At 37.3% G+C, this 22,556-nt stretch overlaps 1 protein-coding gene across 2 annotated transcripts in view; it reads right to left on the reverse strand.

The window, feature by feature from the left end:
• HSF5 (heat shock transcription factor 5) overlaps positions 1-22,556 on the reverse strand; it is a 46,141-nt gene that overhangs the window by 6,539 nt on the left and 17,046 nt on the right. Inside the window, exons 3-5 of one of the 2 annotated variants that reach the window (XM_047705881.1) lie at positions 22,354-22,451; positions 19,210-19,731; positions 17,263-17,440 (exon numbers count right to left, since the gene is read on the reverse strand). In XM_047705881.1, coding sequence (XP_047561837.1) covers positions 17,263-17,440; positions 19,210-19,731; positions 22,354-22,451 — 798 coding nt within the window. Of the gene's footprint in view, positions 1-17,262; positions 17,441-19,209; positions 19,753-22,353; positions 22,452-22,556 lie in introns of both variants that reach the window. The other variant, XM_047705880.1, reaches the window with a different exon arrangement.

The raw sequence follows: 22,556 nt of genomic DNA on the forward strand, positions 1-22,556 counted from the left end.
AGGGCTTCTCTGGTCCTCAAGGATCAGAAGCTAAGAACAACGACTTTCTAATATAGATTTCAATAGACTGAATGTTTATCTCCCTGAAATTCATAAGTTGAAACCTAACCCCAATGTGGTAGTGCTAGAAAGCTGGAATTTCTGGAGGTCACTAGATCATGAGAGTGGAACTTTATGAAAGATATTAGTGCCCTTGTAAAAGAGATCCCAGAGAACTCCCTCATCCCTTCTGCCATATGAGAGATAGCAGGAAGATGGCCATCTATGAACCAGAGTGCATGTTCTCTCCAGACAGTGAATTTACTGTGCCTTGATCTGAGGCTTCTCATCCTCCAGAACTGTGAGAAATAAATTTCTGTTATTTATAAGCTAGCCACTCTATAGTGTTTCTATTATACAACCTGAGTAGAGGAAGACAGAGTAGGCCAACTTTTTCTGTAAAGAACCAGATAATATATTAATATCTTAAGCTTTGGGGGCTATATGGTCTCAATTACAACTATCTGACTCTGCTGCTGTAGTGTAAAAGAAGTCACAGACAAAACATAAATGAATGGGTGTGGCTGGGTGTTCCAACTAAACTTTTTTTTATTATAGACACTGAAACTGGAATTTCATATCATTTTTATGTGACATGAAATAGTCTTCTTTTGATTTTCCTTCAGCTATGCTTAGCTTGCAGGCCATATAAAAACAGGCAGTGTGCTAGATTTGGTTCACAGGTCACAGTTTACTGACTTGTAGCACTCACTAGGGGCATAATTGAGAGAGTTAACCAAAACAGAATATTTCATCAAATAGAATATTGTTATAATAGTTGTAAAAAAGTTATCTTTTCTTTCTTCAAAGAAAATATACAAATGGTCAAAAAGCATGTGAGGAGATGTTCAACATCACTAATCATTAGGAAATGTAATCAAAACCACAATGAGTAAAATAAAGATTGCTAGGATTGCTAGGATGGCTATAACAACAACAACAATAATAATAATAATAATGGGAAAATAATAAGTGTTAATGAGGATATGGCAAAACAGGAACCCTTGTACATTGCTGTAGGGAATGTAAAATGGTGCAGCTGTTATGGAAAATAGTTCGGCCAATAGTTAAATGCAGAATTACAATATGACCCAGCAATGCCACTCCTATGTGTATACCCAAAAGACTTGTAAACAAATACTCAAATACATGTACACATATGTTCACAGCAGCACTATTCACAATAGCCAAAAGGTAGAAACAGCTCAAATGTTCATCAGCAGACGAATGGATAAATGAATTGTGGTGTATACATACAATGTACTATTATTTCACCATAAAAAGAAAATTCTGATACAAATGCTACAATGTGGATGAATCTTGAAAACATTATGCTAAGTGAAATAAGTCAGACACAAAAAGTCACATATTGCATGATTTCACTTATACGAAATATCCCAGAAGAGATAAATCTATAGAGACAGAACACAGATTGGTAGCTGCCAAGGGAATGGAGGAGGAGGCAATAGAAATAACTGCTTAATGAATATGAGGCTTTCTTTTGGATTGATGAAAATGGGAACTAGAGGTACAGGTTGCACAACACTGTGAATATACTGTCACTGAGCTTTGCACTTCGAAATGGTTAATTTTATGTTTTGTGAATTTTATCTAAAAATGTGTATTTTCCTATTAATGTGAAATGACCAAATTTCCCTGCCAGAGAAAGCAGAAAATGGCTACAAAAATTAAAATTCATAGCCAAACATACCTGAGTTTTAAATGTCAGAACATTAGCGAAATAAGTCAATCAGAAAAAGACAATTATCATATGATCTCCCTGATATGAGGAAGTTGAGAAGCAAAGTCGGGGGTTTGGGGGGTAGGAAAGGAATAAATGAAACAAGATGGGATCAGGAGGGAGACAAACCATAAGAGATTCTTAATCTCAGGAAACAAACTGAGGGTTGCTGCGGGGAGGGGGCTAGAGAGAGGGTGTTGGGTTATGGACATTGGGAAAGGTATGTGCTATGGTGAGTGCTGTGAATTGTGTAAACCTGGCGATTCACAGACCTGTACTCCTGGGGCTAATAATACATTATATGTTAATAAAAAAATAAAAAATTATTTAAAAATTTAAAAATGTAAAAAATATTTTTAAAAAGTCAGAGCATAATGACAAGATATGAAATGGCACCTTAGTAAAACATTTCCAGTTCTTGGTTCCAGAAGAATAAAACTGTGGGGGACACTACTCGTGTGTCCCTATCGCGTACCAAGCCCAAGGCAGTTGTTCAGTAAGTACTTGTTAAAAGAAACCTGAGGGGTGGTTTGACTCCTTACATGTCTAAAACTTATCTTTGAATGTACTTAATGCCACTGAACTATATGCTTAAAAATGGTTAAGATGCGGCGCCTGAGTGGCTCAGTTGTTAAGCGTCTGCCTTCAGCTCAGGTCATGATCCCCATGGTCCTGGGATCGAACCCTGCATTGGGTTTCCTGCTCAGCGGGAAGCCGGCTTCTCCCTCTCCCACTCCCGCTTGTGTTCCCTCTCTCGCTGTCTCCCTGTCAAATAAACAAGTACAATCTTTTTTTTAAAAAATGGTTAAGATGGTAAAATGTAGCTTATATCTATTTTACCACCATTTTTTTTTAAAGAATGCTTTTTTTTCCAAGCATTTTTTTAAAAAGTAGATCAGTAAGAGTGGGGAAAAAAAGCAATTCATTCGCTCAACAAACACTGAGTGCCACAGCTAACCTCTCGTTGCTGAGGATATAGCAATGAACAAAACAAAGTCCTTGCCCTCATGGAGCTAACCATCAAGAGAGGAGAAAAATAATCAATACAAGATGTCAAGCAGTGATAAGTCGTACCAAAGAAAAACAAAAAGGGATAAAGAATAGAGATTGAGGGCGCCTGGGTGGCTCAGTGGGTTGGGCCGCTGCCTTCGGCTCAGGTCATGATCTCAGGGTCCTGGGATCGAGTCCCGCATCGGGTTCTCTGCTCGGCGGAGATCCTGCTTCCCTCTCTCTCTCTCTCTCTGCCTGCCTCTCCGTCTACTTGTGATCTCTCTGTCAAATAAATAAATAAATAAAATCTTAAAAAACAAAAAAAAGAATAGAGATTGAGGGAGGGCAGGACATGGGGAATAGGGTGCTATTTCAAAGAACACGGTCAGGAAGATTTCTGTGATGAGCTGGCATTTGAGTGGAGAACTGAATGAGATAAAGGAGCAAGCCGTGTAAATATCCAGATGAACAGCAAGTGTGAAGGCAAGAATGTGCTTGGTTTGCTCAAAGACTAGTGAAGAGATTGTTGTGGCTGGAATAGATGAGTGGGACCAAAGTGGTAGAAGATGAAGTCAGCGCAATTGCCAGGAGCCAAATCATTCAGCATCTTGCAGACCATAATAAGGACTTTTAGATTTTATTCTAAATGTGATGGAGAACCACTGGAAAAATTTAAACAAGGAAATAATTAACATTTTTAAAAGGATGACTCTACTGTGTGAAGGAAAGGCTTTAGGGGCCAACAACAGAGCAGGAAGACTGGTTCAGAAGCTATTGCAGGGACGCCTGGGTGGCTCAGTTGGTTAAGCAGCTGCCTTCGGTTCAGGTCATGATCCCAGCATCCTGGGATCGAGTCCCGCATCGGGCTCCTTGCTCATCGGGGAACCTGCTTCTCCCTCTGCCTCTGCCTGCCATTCTGTCTGCCTGTGCTTGTTCTCTCTCCCTCGCTCTCTCTGACAAATAAATAAATAAAATCTTTAAAAAAAAAAAAAAGAAGCTATTGCAATCATCGAGGCAAGAGATGGTAGTGCTCGGACCGTGGTGAGAGAGTGCGAGGGTGATGAAATGGTTAGATTCTGGGTCTCCACTGATATTAAGCTGTTAGAATTTGCTAATGCGTTGGATGTGAGAGAATAAAGTCAAGATTTTTGGCTGACTAGAGGTGACTAGAAGTATTATTTCCTAAAATAAGTAAATTTGGGGAAAGGATGGAATATTCTAAGTTTGGAACACCTATGGGATATCCAATCAAAGATGTAGCATAGGCAATAAGGTATGCAAGTCTGGAGTTCAGAGAAGATTGAGGCTTAAGATATAAATTTAGGAGTCATCACTATAAAGATGATAATAAAAGCAATGAGACTGGCTGGGATTACCTAGGAACTGAAAGAGAAGAAAAGAGGTCCAAGAATTGAGCTCTGGGACTCATCAATAATTAAAAGTCAGGAAAAATAAAGAAGATTTAGTAAAAGAAACTACGGAGTGACTAGTGCAGGTGCAGGTGAAGGAAAACCAGGAACAGGTGATACTGCAGAAGCCGAGCGAAGGAAGTACTTCAGGAAGTGTGAAGTGGTGTGTTCAAATGCCGCAGAAGTCCAGGAAAGTGGGAACTGAGAACTGGGCAACTTCACAGTCAACGTAAACCTTGACAAGAGCAGTTTCAACTGAGTAACAGGAATGAAAACCTGGGTGAGGAAAGGATATGTTTAAGGAGCTTCTCTCTAAGGGAAACACAAAAATGGAGTAAAAGCTGGATGGAGATATGAATGAAGGAAAGGTGAAATAATTTCTTTTTAATCATAGAACTTATGATGGCATGTTTGTATGCTGATGGGAATTACCTTACATAAAAGGTAAAAAGTGATTATTGAAGAGTAAAGGGGGATGACTGTAAGTGCTAAGTCCATAAGTACATGGGATTCTATACACGAATGGAAGGACAGGCCCTCTTCCATGGTAACAAGGGGAAAGGCAGACCTTAGCATTACAACTGGAGGTAGACTGATAGATTTGTTGGTGGGAAAATATGAAAGTTCTCTTGTATCGGCTTCTATTTTCTCAGTAAGAAACAAGGTTACAGCTGGGAATGAAAAGAGGAGAGTGTTGGAAGTGAGAGCAGAGATGACATGGTAGATGATATGGCTTTGGAAAATGGAGAGTATACTACAGAAATACGGATGCTGGCAACACTGGGAACCCACATGAATTTGAAGTGACACCAGTTGTTTCAAAGGTATTTAACAGTAATAAACATAATGATAGGATTATGAAAATGATAATTATTGCTAAAATTCCATTGCTACCATATACTGACTAGTTACTATGTACCAAGCACTATACCAGGCTGGTTACGTTTTACATTATCATTATCTTCATTTTATAGGTGATGTAACTAAGGCTCAGTAAGGCAAATACGTCCAAGATTACCATGGTAAATGCTTCCAGATTTTAATTTAGAATTTTTATTTAGGAGAGTATGGTGGCTCAGTCAATTAAATGTCTGCCTGTGGCTCAGGTCATGATCCCAGGGTTCTGGGATGGAGCCCCACATCAGCCTCCCTGCTCAGCAGGGAGTCTGCTTTTCCCTTTCCCTCTGCCCCTCCCCCTCACTCATGCTCTCTCTCAAAATAAATAATAAATTAAAAAAAAATTTTTTTAAGAATTTTTATTTAATTTAGGTTTTAATTTTAATATGGGTTTTTCTAAAACCAAAAGCCTTCTTCCTGTCAACTATGCCATACTGCCTTGAGTAGATAGTATATAAATCTTATACGGACTTTGATTAGGTCTTCTAATCCCACAGAACCCTATATACAGCCATGTAGACAGCTATTTCATGGACCATTAGGTTAACTTCTATCAAAGTAGAATAATTTTATACTTCATGAATTGTATTTATGTATGCATTCTCATTATAAAAGCTAACTTTTTAGCAAAGAGGTTCTAGTTTAAATATAAGTTATTTACTCCTTGCCCCTAATAAAATGGAAATGTGATCAGATGTCCTAATAATGCCAATATGTCACAACTCTTCTATTTCCCAGCAGGAAGCCAAGGTCAATTAAGACTCAGCTGTCAACACCACTGACCAAAGGATAAGATTTTAAAGATTTTTTTTTTTTTTATTTGACAGACAGAGATTACAAGTAGGCAGAGAGGCAGGCAGAGGGAGAGAGAGGAGAAAGCAGGCTCCCTGCTGAGCAGAGAGCCCGATGCGGGGCTCGATCCCAGGACTCTGGGATCATGACCTGAGCCGAAGGCAGAGGCTTTAACCCACTGAGCCACCCAGGTGCCCCAGGATAAGATTTTACTTAGGGGGAAAAAAACCAACATGAAGAGTTAATAAGGATAATTAATGTATTAATTACTTAATCAGTTACACTTATAACCATAATAGTGAAAGAGATGAAATTATTATTTTAACAGCAGGTACCAGAATTCCTCATGGGGAGGTAACTGTCTTTGTAGAGACTATTGTTTTGGGTGGGGAAGATAAGGCCTCAAAGACATTAGGAAATAGATGAAATACTTAACTTCTCTCCTTAAGTAAGAAAAAAATAAAAAAACAGAGAAGAGAAGGTATAGCGCCAGTACAAGGAAAGACGACAAGGCGAAGGGCATAGTGATTAGTGACAAGGAAAGGTGAAAAAGTGGTAAAGTGACTGAAGGCCTTTTTTAAAAAAAAAATATTTTATTTATTTATTTGACAGAGAGAGATCACAAGTAGGCAGAGAGGCAGGCAGAGAGAGAGAAGGGGGGAAGCAGGCTCCTTGCTGAGCCGAGAGCACAATATAGGACTTGATCCCAGGATCCTGAGATCATGACCTGAGCCAAAGGCGAGGCTTAACCCACCGAGCCACCCAGGCGCCCCACTGAAGGCCTTTTAAAAAGAAAGATGGAGGGGCACCTGGGTGGCTTGGTTGGTTAAGCAACCGACTCTTGATTTCAGCTCTTAGGGTCGTGAGACTCGTACTCGTCATACTCCAAGCTCAGGGCAGAGTTTGCTTGTCCCTCTCCCTCTGCTCCTTACCTTACTTGCTCGCATGCTCTCTCTCTCTCTCCCTCAAATAAATAAAATCTTTTTAAAAATTTTAAAAATAAAAAGAAAGATGGACAACATTCCATTTAAAATTATTGGCAGTATTCTAAATGTAAACCCTTTCTACCATCCTTCAGAAAAGTATTGAACACATACAAATGCCTAATATAAAGGCCCAGGGGAAGGTAGAAATCAAAGGAAGAGGGATAAGTTCTACATCTGGTTACAGCATGGAGAAGACAGTAGAGAAGTGTTGTAAGAAGTGGGAAATGGATGAATTGAAATTAAACAAACAGAAATTTTAAACGCCACTGTAAGCCCTAGAAATTCTACAAAATCTTGGAAAAGCATTTTAGGTGTGGGATAAGGTTAGCTTGAGTCAATCATATCTAAACCTCCAAAGTCAGATTAATAACTGGGATGTGGGGGTGCCTCATGGTGTAGTCGGTTTAACGTCCAACTCTTGGTTTCAGCTCAGGTCATGATCTGTCATGCAATCAAGCCCCACATCGGGCTCAGCCCTCAGCATTCTCTTCCCCATTCCTCTGCCCCTCCCCACTGCACACTTTCTCTCTCAAATAAATAAATCCTAAAAAAAAAAAAAAGGGAATATAAATATTTTTTCAAAATATTCTTAAAATTTCCCATTCCAATTATTTTAATGCTTTTAAACTTATACTATAGGAACACTTTAAAATATTTAAACACTTTTAAATATTTTTTCTTTTTAATTTAAAAAATCTAGAAAAATACAAAAAGGGAGTGAAAATTTCCCATAATCCCACCATTGTGTATACTCATACAGAAACTGAAAGGTAAAAAAGTACCTTTCTATACTTCCAATTCTACTTTCCCAGAGGTAACCACTGTTACATCAACCAGTTTTATCATATACTTCCATATTTTTCTACAATTATATAGTATATACTTTTTCTTTCTAGAAAGGAGGCTATCCCAGACATACTGTGCTACAAAACTTGCTTCATCCACTTAACATATCATGAACACTTACTATCTTTTCGAGTAATAACATAGCAAGTTATTTTAGATTCTTAAGTGGTTACATAGCATTTCATTACATTAATTTTTCATATCTAGGTCCCTCTTGTCAGGCACTTATGCTTTTTCCAGATTTTTGCTATCATAAATGACACAACAGTGAACTCTGTAGGAGAGATTCCTAAGAGTGGAATTCTTAAATCAAAGCATAGGAGCATTTTAATTATTTACGGATAATGACTAAGCCCTCCAAAAGACTATACAAATTTACATTCCAGTTACGGTATAGGAGAGGTTCCTTTTCTCCTAAAATTTTATCAAACCTGGATATTAGCAACAGCTTAAGTTTTGCCAATCAAACCCAAAAAAACCCCACAAACAAACAACAAACAACTTTTTGGCTGATTGAATTTGCATTTCTCTACTGACTTCTCTGAGGGGTTCAACATCATTCTATATGCATATTGGTCATTGTGTTTCTTCCGACAAGCACATCCTTAGTATCATTTTATTTACTTTAATTGGGTTGCCTTTTTCTTATTGGTTTGTAGAAGCTTTTATGTATTACTAATACAATGTTTTATATTTTGTTGTAAATATTTTCTTAGTCCATACAAAACAGACTTCTAGTTATCTCCTAATATGTATTCTTCCCTTAAAAATCACGGTGGTGTTTAAACGGGCAGGTGGTCCCCAGCTAAAGACTACATTTCCAAGCTTCCCTGCAGCCAGTTTGACCGTGTGACTAAGTTCTAGTCAAACTGGTGTGAGCAGAAGCGACGATTATGCTCATAAAAGGAAAGGATATTTATAGCAGGATGCTGGCTGACATACTGATAGAGTGGTGAGCTGTTTTTCACCATGCAATAGGTACCAGAGAGAGTGCCACATCAGCTCTCGACAGCTTACTCTCAGACTGTATCAGACTGAGAACAACAAGCTTCTGAACTGTTTAAGCTACTGGGTTTTTTGTTCTGTTTGTTACAGTAGCCTAACTTACATGTGGGCTAACACAGAATTTGGAATCTAGAAGAGGAGTGCTGCTATTATTCAAATTAAAATACACGGTATTGGCTTAGTAGTCAGACAGCAAGTAATTAAGACACAGCAGGTTAGAATGCCGATGATCTTTGTAATCCATATCACAACATCTGATAAATTGTTGCTGTGATAGCCCTGGAAGGCAGACCACACACCAAGAGAGCATGCAACCATATAGGGGGAAAGGCTGACAAAGTTTACCGTGTGCTCGCTGTTTCGTGACACATTCAGCAAAGCCCTAAAATAAGAGATGAACTTGGGCTAGAGGCAGTCAGAGAGCAAGCAGAGATGGAAGGGAATAATTCTCTGCCTGTGGTTGATAACTTATTGTCTAGAGTTCAATAATTTGGATTATGCACCCCATTGCTTCATTATCCCAACCTGAAATAGGTAAGAGGTCCTCAAGCTTTTCTCAAGTGCTACTGATAGACAATGGGAGAAAGCTCTGTGACAAAGATCAGATTAAGGATGTTATCTTTCCAATGAAACCCATTCTTTTAGATGATCTCAATACAGGTTCCATTAGGTTGAATGAAAGGGATGGGCAAAGTATAGACAGTAAATCAAATTCCAGACTTGTCAGGCTTAAAATCTACCTAAATGAGATCCCAGTTATAACTCACATCTGGAATGACCAAAAGCAAACAAAGCAGTAGTCTTTTTTTTTTTTTTTTTTTAAGAATTGAAATGCCAGATAAGTAACAAGCCTGGCCTGCTTGTATGATGTGTGACTGTTCAGCCTCTAAAGTAATCCTCTGACCTTTTAGATCCACTCTAGCAAAAAATAGGCAGCAAAAACTGGATTGCTCCATAGAAATGTATATTCCAGAGGTATTTGGCTTGCTCAGTCTGTAGAGCAAATGCCTCTTGATCTTAGGGTTGTGAGTTTGAGCCCCACATTGGGTATAGAGATTACTTTAAAAAAATAAAATGTTTAAAAAAAAGTGAAAAAAAGAAATGTATATTCCCCAAGGACCACATCAGCATAATGATTTGTATATAACAATAATGTATTCCTTTTTATTGCTGAGTAGTATTCTGTTGTTGTATGGATATACTGTAATTTATATGTAATTCATAAGTTGTGGTGAGTGTATCTTTAACTATATTCTTCTTTTTTAAGATTTTTTTTTATTTATTTGACAGACATAGATCACAAGTAGACAGAGAGGCAGGCAGAGAGAGAGGAAGGGAAGCAGGCTCTCCACTGAGCAGAGAGCCCGATGTGGGGCTCGATCCCAGGACCCTGAGATCATGACCCGAGCCGAAGGCAGAGGCTTAACCCACTGAGCCACACAGGCGCCCCTCTTTAACTATATTCTTAAGAAAATGCCAAATGGTTTCCAAAAATGGTTACACTATTTAATCCCACTAGCAGTATCTGAACAGTTCTAGCTGTCTCATCAACACTTAGCATGGTCATGTTTTTTTCTTTAAAAATTTTAGGCATTCTAATGGGTGTGTAGTGATATCTCATTATAGTTTTAATCTGACTTTCCTAATGATTAATCATGTTGCATTTCTTCATGTGCTTCTTGGCCACTTGTATATCTTTTGTGAAATGTCTGTTCATATATTCCCCCATTTTTGAGTTGCATTATAAGAGTTCCTTTTACAGGGGCACCTGGGTGGCTCAGTGGGTTGGGCCTCTGCCTTCCGCTCAGGTCATGATCTCAGGGTTCTGGGATTAAGCCCCATGTTTGTCCACTCCAAAGTAGCAAAGCTTTTCCTCTTTTTTTTTTTTTTTCCCAAGAAGTTTTATATGTTTGAGTTTTATATTTAGGTCCGTAATTCATTTTAAGTTAATTTTTATTTAAGGTGTGAGTGGGTCAATACTAATGGGTCAATACTAATTTTTGTTGAAAAGACTTTTCCTTTCTCTACTACATTGCCTTGGCACCACAGTTAAAAATCAATTGACCACATATGTATGGATCTATTTCTGGACTCATGTATCATCCATCTATATGCCTATCTTTTCACAAATATCAAACTATTTTAATTATTATAGCTTTCTGTTAAGTCTTGAAATCAGTAAAATCTCCTCTAACCTTTTGTTTTTGAAGATTGCTTTGGTAATTCTCTGATCTTTGCATTTCCTTTTAAATTTTAGAATCAGCTTGTAATTAAAAAAAAAAAAGTCCACTGGAATTTTGATTGGGATTGCACTGAGTTCACAGATGAATTTGGAAAGAACCCTCACTTAAGAAAATTGGATCTTCTTATCCATGAATATGGCATATCTTTCCATTTATGTCTTCTTTAATTTCTTTCAATGTAGAGGTCTTGGACATCTTTTGTTCAACTTATTTCTAGGCATCTTATGATTTTGGTCTTATTGTTTTTATTTCATTTTCCAATTGTGTGCTGCTAGGTTGGAGAAATATAATTGATTTTTGTGTATCAATCTTATGTCCTACAACCTTGCTAAATTCATTTATTTGTTCTAGCAGCTGCTTTGTAGATTCCCTAGATTTTCTTCAGATGAGCAATCATACCATCTGCAAATACTTTTACTTCTTTTCAATCTTTATGCCTTTTATTTCTTTTTCTTGCCTACTGAAATGGTAGGCCCACCAGGACAATACTGTATTACAAGTGGTGAAAGTGGGTATCCTTGCCTTGTTCCCAGTCTCTGACATATATAGCAGTCTCTCACCATTAACCATGATCTTTGTTATACATATTTTAGAGATGTTATTTATCAGTTTGAGAAATTTTCCACTATTCCTACTTTGTTGAGGGTTTTACTATGAACAAGTACTGAATTTTTTCAAGCGCATTCCCTGCATCTATTGAGATCATCAGAAAGTTTTTCTCCTTTATTCTGTAATATAACAAGTAACATTGTTTAACATTTGAAAATCAATCAAGCCTTGCATCCCTGAGACAAACTCTATTTGGTTGTGGAGTATTATCCTTTTTAAATATTGTTGGACTCAATCTGCTAATATTTTGATAGTGATTTTTACATCTATTTTCATGAGGATTCTTACTTTAAGAAAAGTCTTTGATAACCAGTTCAACTTCTTGAATAGATATCGGGCTATTTACCTGGCTCTTGGGTGAATTCTGTTAAGTTGTATTTTTCAAAATATTTAACTGTGTTGTAAATTAATACAAGACTGTCCCCTGTATTCTCTTGTTATCCTTTCAATATCCATAAATTCTGAGGTGGATATCTCTTTTTCATTCTTGATAGTTATGATTTGGGTTTTCTTTTTTCTTGATCAGTTTAGCTAGAGGTTTGCCAATTTTGTTGATCTTTTCAAAGAGTCAGTTTTATATTTGTTAATTTTCTCAACTATTTTCTATTTCACTGATTTCTATTCTTATTTTTAGTATATCCTTCCTCATGTTTACTTTGGTTTACTTTCCTTTTTTTTTTCTAGCTTCTTATAGCAATACTTCAGGTCATTGATTTTAGATCTTACTTCTTCTCTAATACTACCATTTAAAGCTACACATTTTAGGGCACATGGGTGGCTCACAGTCGCTTAAGCATCCAGCCCTTGGTTTTGGCTCAGGTCATGATCTCATGGGTTATGGTCTCATGGGTTGTAAGATCAAGCCCCACCTCTGGCCCCACTCATACATGCACTCTCTCTCTCTTTAAAATAAATAAATCTTTAAAAAAATAAAAATAAAATAATAACAAAGCTACATATTTCATGCTAACATTGTTTAAGTGCATCTCACAAACTGTTGTGTTTTCATTATCACTCAATTCCAAATATTTTCTAATTTTTCTTGAGATTTTTGAGTTATGAATTATTTAGAGTATATCATTGTATTTCCAGATACTGGAAGTCTTCCTCGTTACTTCATTGTCACTGATTTCTTTTTAAGATAGATTTATTCATCTTAGAGAGAGAGAGAGAAAGCATGAGCAGGAGAGGGAAGGGGGAGAGAGAATCTCAAGCAGACTCCGCACTGAGTGCAGAGCCTGATGCAGGGCTCGATCTTGAGACGCCAAGTTCACAACCTGAGCTAAAACCAAGAATCAGACACTTAACTGACTGTGCCACCCAGACACCCAATTATCACTGATTCTAATTTAATTCTGTTGTATTCAGAGAATACACTTTGTATGATTTTAATTCTTGTAGATTTATTAAGACTTGTTTTATGGTCCAATATATAACCTATCTTGGTGAATGTACCATGTGCACTTGAAAATAATACATATTCTGTAGTTTTGGGATGCAGTGTTCTATAAATGTCAATTAGATCAACATGGCTGATTATGTTGTTGAGATGTCCTATGTCTTCACTAATATTTTGTCTAGTTATTTTATCAATTACTTATATAGTATGTTAAAATATCCTACTCTCAGGATGTCTGGGTAGCTCAGTCAGTTGAGCATCGAACTCTTGATTTTGGCTCAGGTCATGATCTCATGGATCATCAGACTGGGCTCCATGCCTAGCAGGGAGTCTGTTTGAAGATTCTCTCCCTCTGTCCCTCCCTCCAAATGTATGTGCATATGATCGCTCTAAAATAAATAAATAAACCTTTAAAAATATATACTACTATATTGAGGAATTGCCTATTTCTCCTTTTGTTAATTTTTACTTCATATATTTTAAAGCCCTTATTACACAAAAATACATTTATAACTGATATGCTTCCATGATGAACTGTTCACCATTATGACGCAGACCCTTTATAATGCTGTCTTAAAATCTGTTTTATCAATATTTAAAAGTAACCATTGCAGTCTTTCATACTTCCTTTTTGCATGTTATATCTTTTCCCATCCACTTACTTTCAAGCTACATGTCTCCTATAGCCAGCCTATTGTAGGAGTTTGCTCTTTTATCCATTCTAGCAATTTCTGCCTTTGAATTAAAGTTTTTAAGACCATTTACATATAATCATTGCACTGGTGAAATTTGGATCCACCATTTTATTATTTGTTCTCTGTGTTATTTTCCTTCCCTTTTCCCCCTTTCCTGCCTTCCTTTGGATTATTTCTATTTTGTTGGTGATTACCCTAAAAGCTACAGTATGTACTCTTGATTCATCAAAGCCCATACTAATCAATACATTTACTACAGTCTCCTCCTGCCTGAAGAACACCCTGTAGAAGTTCCTTTAGTGCTGATCTGTTGTGGCACATGCTCTCAATTTTGTGTTTATCTAAAAATGTTTTCAGGGTGCCTAGGTGGCTCAGTGGGTTAAAGCCTCTGCCTTCAGCTCAGGTCATGATCCCAGGTCCTGGGATGGAGTCCCGTATCCGGCTCTCTGCTCAGCAGGGAGCCTGCTTTCCCCCTCTCTCTCTGCCTGCCTCTCTGCCTGCTTGTCATCTCTGTCTGTCAAATAAATAAATAAAATCTTTAAAAATAAAAAAATAAAAAATAAAACTGTTTTCATCATCTTGCCTTCATTCTTGAAGGATTATTTTTTTAACTGGGTAAAGACTTCTAGGATTGCCATTTTCTTTCCTTATAGTAAAAAACGTGACTTTACCCTTTTCTGGTTTCCATTGTTGTTGTTCAGAAGGAAACTGTTAGTTTAATTCAAATGTGGGCAAATTATGACCTCTGGGTAAAACTGGGCCCAGCGCCTGTTTTTGGAAAGACAGCTTTACTGGAGCACCACCACAACCATTCGCCTATGTACTGTCGATGGCTGGTTTTGTACAAGGGCAGAATTGAGAGGTTAAACAGATCACATGGTACTAGCATAAAGACATACAAACAGACCAATGGTCTAGACTGGAGAGGCCAGAAACAAATGCTCACTTATACGGTCAGATGATCTTCCATTTCAGATGCTAAGACCACTCAATGGGGAAAGGACAATCTCTTCAACAAATGGTGTAGGAAAACTATATCCACATGCAAAAAAATGGAGTTGCACCCTTATCTTCCATAATATTCAAAAATTAACTCAAAATGAGCTAAAGGCCTAAGTGTAAGACGTAAACTATAAAACTCCTAGAAGGAAACATAGAGGAAAACTTCATGACATTGGACTTGGCAATGATTTCTTGGATAGGAAACCAAAAACACAGACAATAAGAGCAAACAACAAACAAACAAACAACCCCCCCCCCCCAAAAAAAAACAAGTGGACTGCATGAAACTTAAATACTTTTAGGTATCCAAGGATCAATCAGCAGAGTGATTATGAATAGAATATTAGCTACATTAATAAATGTGTGACCTTATTCGTTTCTTTTTGCAAACAGGTTACTTATCCTCTCCAAGCCTAATTTTCCCAATCTTTAAAATGATGACAATATCACATTCAATGTTTTTTATGGCATAAAAATGGGTATGCAGCAAATATTAGTTCCTGTCCTTTTCTAAACTGCCTTCAGTCTATGCTGTTGTCTTTAACATTTTCAATGGTGAGAAATTTTAATGTTTCATCATGGATTGGACCATATATTCAAATAAAAGTGACTATACAAGCTAAGTTTAATAAATATGATGAGTGATCTAAAAAGTGTTTTGCAGAAACACTAAAACTAAAACACTTTCATCTAAAAAGTGTTTTGCAGAAAGAACCCTATAAGTCTGAGTAAGATCTTGATCATATCACTATCAGTTTACCTTTTGGAGAATTTCTCAGAGAAGTTCTCAATATTTTTCAATTTTTATAGGCTAAAACGATTGTCCGGTCTGATTAATGCTACCTGAATTACATGCTTCTGTCATGCATACAGTGTGAGAATATTAAAGTTGGCCACTGGAGACTCTGATGACTTGTTTTTGAATCATATAAAGAAACATGTTTTAGGGGCGCCTGGGTGGCTCAGTGGGTTAAGCCACTGCCTTCCGCTCAGGTCATGATCTCAGGGTCCTGGGATCGAGTCCCGCATCAACCTCTCTGCTCAGCAGGGAGCCTGCTTCCCTCTCTCTCTCTCTCTGCCTGCCTGTCTACTTGTGATCTCTCTCTGTCAAATAAATAAATAAAATCTTTAAAAAAAAAAAACATGTTTTATTAGATGTTACTGTTTTCTTTAAAAATGGTTTTGTCCAATTGCTTTGGGAACAGGAGAACAGGGGCACCTGGGTGGCTCAGTAGGTTGAGTGTCTAACTCTTGATTTTGGCTCAGGTCATGATCTCAGGATCATGAGATTGAGCCCTGCACCAGGCTCCATGCTGAGCATAGAGCATGCTTAAGATTCTCTCCCTCTGGTGTGCATGGCTGGAGCAGTCAGTTAAGGGTCTGACTCTTGGTTTCTGCTCAGGTCATGATCTTGGGGTGGTGAGATGGAGTCCTGTGTTGGGTTCTGTGCTCAGCAGGGAGTCTTCTTGAGACTCTCCCTCTCCCTCTTGCTCATGCTCCCTCTCTCTTTAAAATAAATATATTTTTTTAAAAGATCTTATTCATTTATTTGACAGAGAGAGACACAACAAGAGAGGGAATACAAGCAGGGGGAGTGGGAGAGGAAGAAGCACACTTCCTGCTGTGCAGGGAGCCCAATGTAGGGCTTGATCCCAGGACCCTGGGATCATGACCTGAGCTGAAGGCAGATGCTTAATGACTGAGCCACCCCCTAAAATAAATAAATCTTAAAAAAAAATTCTCCTCTTCTCCTTCTGTCCCTCCTACCACTACCCACGTGCACTCTCTCTCACTCTCTCTAAAAATAAATAAATAAGTACATAAAATAGTAGAAACAACTCTATGGGGGCACCTGGGTGGCTCAGTGGGTTGGGCCTCTGCCTTTGGCTCAAGCCATGGTCTCAGGGTCCTGGGATCAAGCCCCACATTGGGCTCTCTGCTCAGCAGGGAGCCTGCTTCTCGCTCTCTCTCTGCCTGCCTCTCTGCCTACTTGTGATTTCTCTGTCAAATAAATAAATAAAATCTTAAATTAAAAAAAAGGAAACAACTCTATGTGCCTAAAACCATCATTAATTCTGGATTCCTACAAACCACAAGAAAAACAATACCACCGATTAAAAAGTCATACTTCATACTATCTTTATAATGGGCTTGGGATAATGTCATTAATGACCATCTAATTCTTTTCTGCCACAGTTTGAGCATATCCCCTCTTGTCCTACATTCTGTTAGTAAGAAAATAAGTACATTAATAATGATAAAGTCTTTGGCACTTGAAGCAGCTGTTAAGTCACTCTTCATCCTTGCCATCTGCAAGTTAAATAACTTACTTTCCTTTGCTTTTACTTAATATGTTCTAGCTCTCGGAAAGCTCAAATTTGCAATAGTAGGAAAATACATACATGCAATACTAGGAAAATAACTTTCACACACTTTTCAAGGACGATTAAGGAAACACATAGGTTAGAATTACAGTTACATAAAAAAGCAATGTGGTAAGTATAATATAATTATGAATAAAAATGAAGACTCAGAAAAAAACTGTCATCCACATATTAATTCCATACCATGGTTCTAATTCTAGTATTCTAGAGCACAATAATCCTTACCAGGGGACTTTCCTTGCTGTGAGTTGCTTCTTCGCTCTCTGTATCTGGCTGGAGTAGATAAACCTGTATCTTTACTTGGCTTGCTAGCAGGCCCCATTTCTGAAATAAGGAATCCCATCTGTTCTGAAGGCAAGACATTCTCAGGTGGATTGGTCTGGCATTTTATACTGGCATCCACCTAAAATATGAAACCCACTCATTATTCTGAATTTATCCCAAATATCTCCTAAAAGTTAAGATATTTTATCAGAGGAGTTCTAATATTGAAACACGATCCAACAAACATATCTGTAAAAGGCTTTTCATTCTTATGAGTGATACCACCTTTGATTTTTTTGGAACTCATCTGAATATTCAGTAGTAGGATATATATTTTCCCATGCACAAAGCATTGAAATGTATATGGAGCTAAAACATTTACTTAGGGTCAGAAGATTAACCATGAAGCTTGTTGTTGTTGTTTTGGTAAAATTCACACACACATACAAATTTACAATTGGTTAAGACCACTATCTTTCTCCACTCCCATTGGTAATATTAAAATGGTCACTGGCAAAATCCTGTTGGATGATGTCAGTGGAGCTGAGGACACTTTATTCTACTAATTTTGTATTCTTTGTCTTAAAGAGACCCTCAAAATTGTATGAGCTCCTGCCCCTAAAAAAATCTAGATCTGTTCTGTTTATGAAATATAAGTTTGGAGTTCCTAAATTTTCTCTGGAATGCAAATTCCTTTCCTAAGGTGATCAACTTCTGAAATACTCTTATTTCTTTGCATTCATTTTAAATAAAACTATATAATGAAATAAAGCTAAAAGTTAAAAACAGCTTTTAAAGGCTCTGATGTTCAAACATTTTTTAAAGATCTTGAAAGTAATTATGTGAATGCAATTTTAAGGAATGAAATCTAGTACTTTGGATGTGACTATGAAGGAACAAAGAGAAATTTTCTTTTCTTTCCACAATCATATTTGAAACACAATGGGCCTATCTTTGGTCTACAGAATTTATAGTACTATTTTAACACATGATATACTGGGTCTCAACAGTTGGGCTCAAAAAAGGACAATGAGTTGATAGATACCTTAAGACAGATAGATCTAAAATTAGAGCTAAAAAAGAATGCATTAAAAAAACCCACAACTGTTGGGCAACCCCTTCAGGTCCCCCTCCATCCTTGGGAGCTTTGAACTATCACTTTGCTATCACTCAATAGACTTTGCTTTGCTATCCAACAACAACGACAACAACAAAAACCACAACTATCAAAAAGTTATCTTGGGAATCTAAAAGTGATGATATTTTCAGTCCCAGTAAAGAAAAAAACCCCAAAATTAAAAAAATATATATGTGTGTGTATATATACATATATACACACATTTACATATGTGTATATGTATATATACATATGTATATACACGGCTAAGATCAAGAAAAAAATAAAAGTAGGAAAATATAAGTTAATTCACAAAAAGTGATTTTAATTTAGATGTACTTTTACTTAGAATCAAATTTTATTCATTTTTCTGGTCATAAACCAGCAGCAATAAAGGAATTAGCTTCTACCTTCAGAATATGTCTCTCAAACTAGAGTCAGAATTCTGCTTTAAGAATGTAGATAACAGGGGCGCCTGGGTGGCTCAGTGAGTTAAGCCTCTGCCTTCAGCTCAGGTCATGATCCCAGGGTCCTGGGATCGAGCCCCGCATCGGTCTCTCTGCTCTGCAGGGAGACTGCCTCCACCTCTCTCTCTGCCTGCCTCTCTGCCTACTTGTGATCTCTCGCTCTCTGTGTCAAATAAATAAATAAATAAAATCTTTTTTTTAAAAAAAGCATAATGAACTGGTAATAAACCCAAATAAAATGTGAACAAACTCTTCACCAGAACAGTCTTTAGCAAGAAGCACTAGGTACTTTGAGCTTTTTAGGGACTTTTTTCTTTGCCTTACCTGGTGTGTGCTGAATGGTAGCCCTTCCTGCACAAACACTACTGAAGATGGGGATGGATTATGACTTAGCTGCTCCTTCAGTTTGACATGAGCTTGTTGGATGGCTGCAGATTCCTGCATTGTCGTATTTTCAACAGGCTGGGCTGTGTGGATGGTATAGATGTACTCAGGTGACTGTGGTAGAGAGCAGGTAATTGCTTGTTCTGTTCCGACCACAAAAGATGTAATATCTGAGCCTACAGGAGTAAGTGGCTCCAGCTGGCTAGCCTGACTTGTGGAAGATGGATTGCTGTTGTTTGAATTAGCTAGGATATGTTGGCCTCTGTTAGACTGAGATGTTGGGCACTGATTCTCAACAGGCTCCACCTTCACCATCTCCAATTTAGGAGAGGAATGCAACTCATCTACTATCTGAAAAACAGCCTCTAGGTTTACTTCTGTCTTTTTATTTTCATCAGTAGCACTGCAAGGCCAATTAGAAGGCAGAAATTCAACTGGATAGGAGGATTGCATTGGAGGATTCTGGGAAAAGAGAAAATAGGACTGTTTGGATAGAAAATTGAATATGAGATTAAGGAGGAAAGCAACAATGTTTAGGCTGATAAATGTTAAATAACTTTTAACTAAAGCTCACTAAGAAAACCTGAACACCAATCAACTTTTCAGCAATGGCAGCTTTAATTCTATTGTTAACATTTACTTAGCCACTAATATACATCAACCACTATGCTAAATACTGGAAAGGACCAATAATTCTCAGGGTTAAAATATACAAAATCAAAAAGCTACAGTACCCAAATACATATCCGCTGATAAAATGCCTATACAACCAATTCTTTCATAAGAGTTGACAGACAAAAACATCACTTATATCTATCATATGCTACTTTAGGAATGTAGTAAGGAAATTTCAAACACAGGATGCTCACAAGTCCACCAATGCTTCTATAGATTCAGGGGGAGGTACTGATATTCTGTTCCAAATGATCTGGGAAAAAATGGATGGAATATCGAATGTCCTTTGGTTCCTGAGATTATTTATTTTTAATAATAAAACATAGATTAAAAAGCTGTCACTTTTAGATATATTCTGTATATCTTTAAGATGTATTCTCTTATACATTAGTACTTTGCACAAAGTAGGCATTCAATTACATATTTGGGGATAAATAATCTCACTCTATGAATATAAAATACTGAAGAGTAATAATTAAATAAAACATGTGATAGATTGGTGTTGCCAAATACACAACAAAGACTGAGTCAGTTATTTGAAGGACATTAATGCCAAATAATGTAAATTTAAATGGTTTAAGCATCAAGCCACATTCTCTAGCAAATAGCACCATTTATTGAGTTCTTACTATGTGCCAAGCACATGCAAAGTACTTTATATACATTATTCCATTTAATCCTCGCAAGAGGCCTATGAAATGTGATCATCTCCATTTCCAAATGATGAAACTGAAGTTCAGAGAAACTGTATTTACCTAAAGTCACAATGAAATAACTGACAAATCCAGGTTTCAAACAGGATGCCTGACTTCACAGCTCTTGTTCTTAACCATTACACTATAATGATCATTCATGCACACTCTCACCAATATCTATGATCCAACAAAACCAATTGCATTTATTTCCAGAATCACATCTAAAAATGTTTTTTTCATTTTAAAAATGTTATGTCTACCTATCTTTATTTTCCTATAACAAGTATTGTTCTTTCTATAGTAAGGATATTTCTAAGGATATGTTAAATAATTTATTTAAAACATAAACATAAACAAGACATAAACACCATCAGAGTATCTCCAGTATGATCCAAGGGAGAGAGTGCCTGGATCTAATTTGTGGGACAGATATGTCCCTCTAGCGAAGATGAACAGACTGGATTATCATGCTTGATAGTCCACTGATGGTACCTGCCATTAAAAGTGTCCAACTAAGTCCCTTTGATCCGGTTCTATATTCTTCAAACAACAATCTGATTATAATTTGGCTTTCCATGTAATTTTTTCAAAATTACTAGAGGAATGCCACTAGTAAGCTATTCTCTTAAAAACAGAAGCTATCTCTGGGGTGCCTGGGTGGCTCAGGTAATCATCCCAGGGTCCTGGGATCCAGCCCTGCTTCTGCTCAGCAGGGAGCCTGCCTCCCTTCCTCTCTCTGCCTGCCTCTGCCTAATTGTGATTTCTGTCAGATAAATAAATAAAATCTTAAAAAAAAAAAACAGAAGCTATCTCAACTACATGACATCAAAGGCAAACACAAAATTCCAATCTTTAAGCAATTATAGCATAAAACTACAAAGAGTGAAATTTAATCTTATTCTAGGGGCGCCTGGGTGGCTCAGTGGGTTAAGCCTCTGCCTTCGGCTCAGGTCATGATCTCAGGGTCCTGGGATCGAGCCCCACATCAGGCTCTCTCCTCAGTGGGGAGCCTGCTTCCCCCCTCCTTTCTGCCTAACTCTCTGCCTATTTGTTATCTCTGTCTGTCAAATAAATAAATAAAATCTTAAAAAAAATTTAATCTTATCATAGAAATAGCAATCTAAAACATTTAAATAAAACTAAATTGCTTCCCAATAAATAATGTGAAAATAACTGAAGTATAGTGTTCACAATATGGGCGCAAAAAAGGATCACCACTTAAATTTCTCATTTTTAATTTCATTTTCCTTTCTCATTAAAAAAAAGTAACTCTTTGTATCATCTTGGAAGAAACTGTCATTTGGTGGCTTACGTACTTTTAAAGGTTATCTGGTATTCATTTTACCACAGAAGAGCCTAGAACAGGATACTCTTTCAGCAATGATGAAAATGCTCTCTGGGCTGTACAATTTGGTAGTCAGTAACCATATAAGACTCTGAGCACCAGAAATGAATTTTATATTTTATTTCATTTAAATTAATTTAAATAGCCATGTAGCTACTGCCTACTCTTTTGGACAGCACAGGCCTGGAAGAATCCTCAGACATCATTTTTATCAACCCCCACCTTTTTTTTTTTTTTTTTAGAACTGAGAAAACTGAAGCCATAATCCACAGCTTACTTACTATTAAGATAAAATTACACTTTAAAACTGTGCAAGGTCAATAATATTCCACGTGAAATAGAGTATGTGCACTGTTCCAAGACTCTTACCTGGAAGTAGTTGCAGTGTGGATAGGAAGAGGCAGTGGGAGTGACACAACTACTTAGAGCGTCCATATGGGCAGAAGGAGAGCAGCACTGTAGCACAGCTGGGACAAATTCAAACAGAGAAGAGTCATCAACCACAATTTACCTCTGGCAGCATGTAAGGCACTCCCCTCTTTCCACTTGGAAAGAAAAATTCCAAGTTTTCC

This window comes from Lutra lutra, chromosome 16 (assembly GCF_902655055.1).
Source record: "Lutra lutra chromosome 16, mLutLut1.2, whole genome shotgun sequence".
In the NCBI taxonomy this organism is placed as follows: domain Eukaryota; kingdom Metazoa; phylum Chordata; class Mammalia; order Carnivora; family Mustelidae; genus Lutra; species Lutra lutra.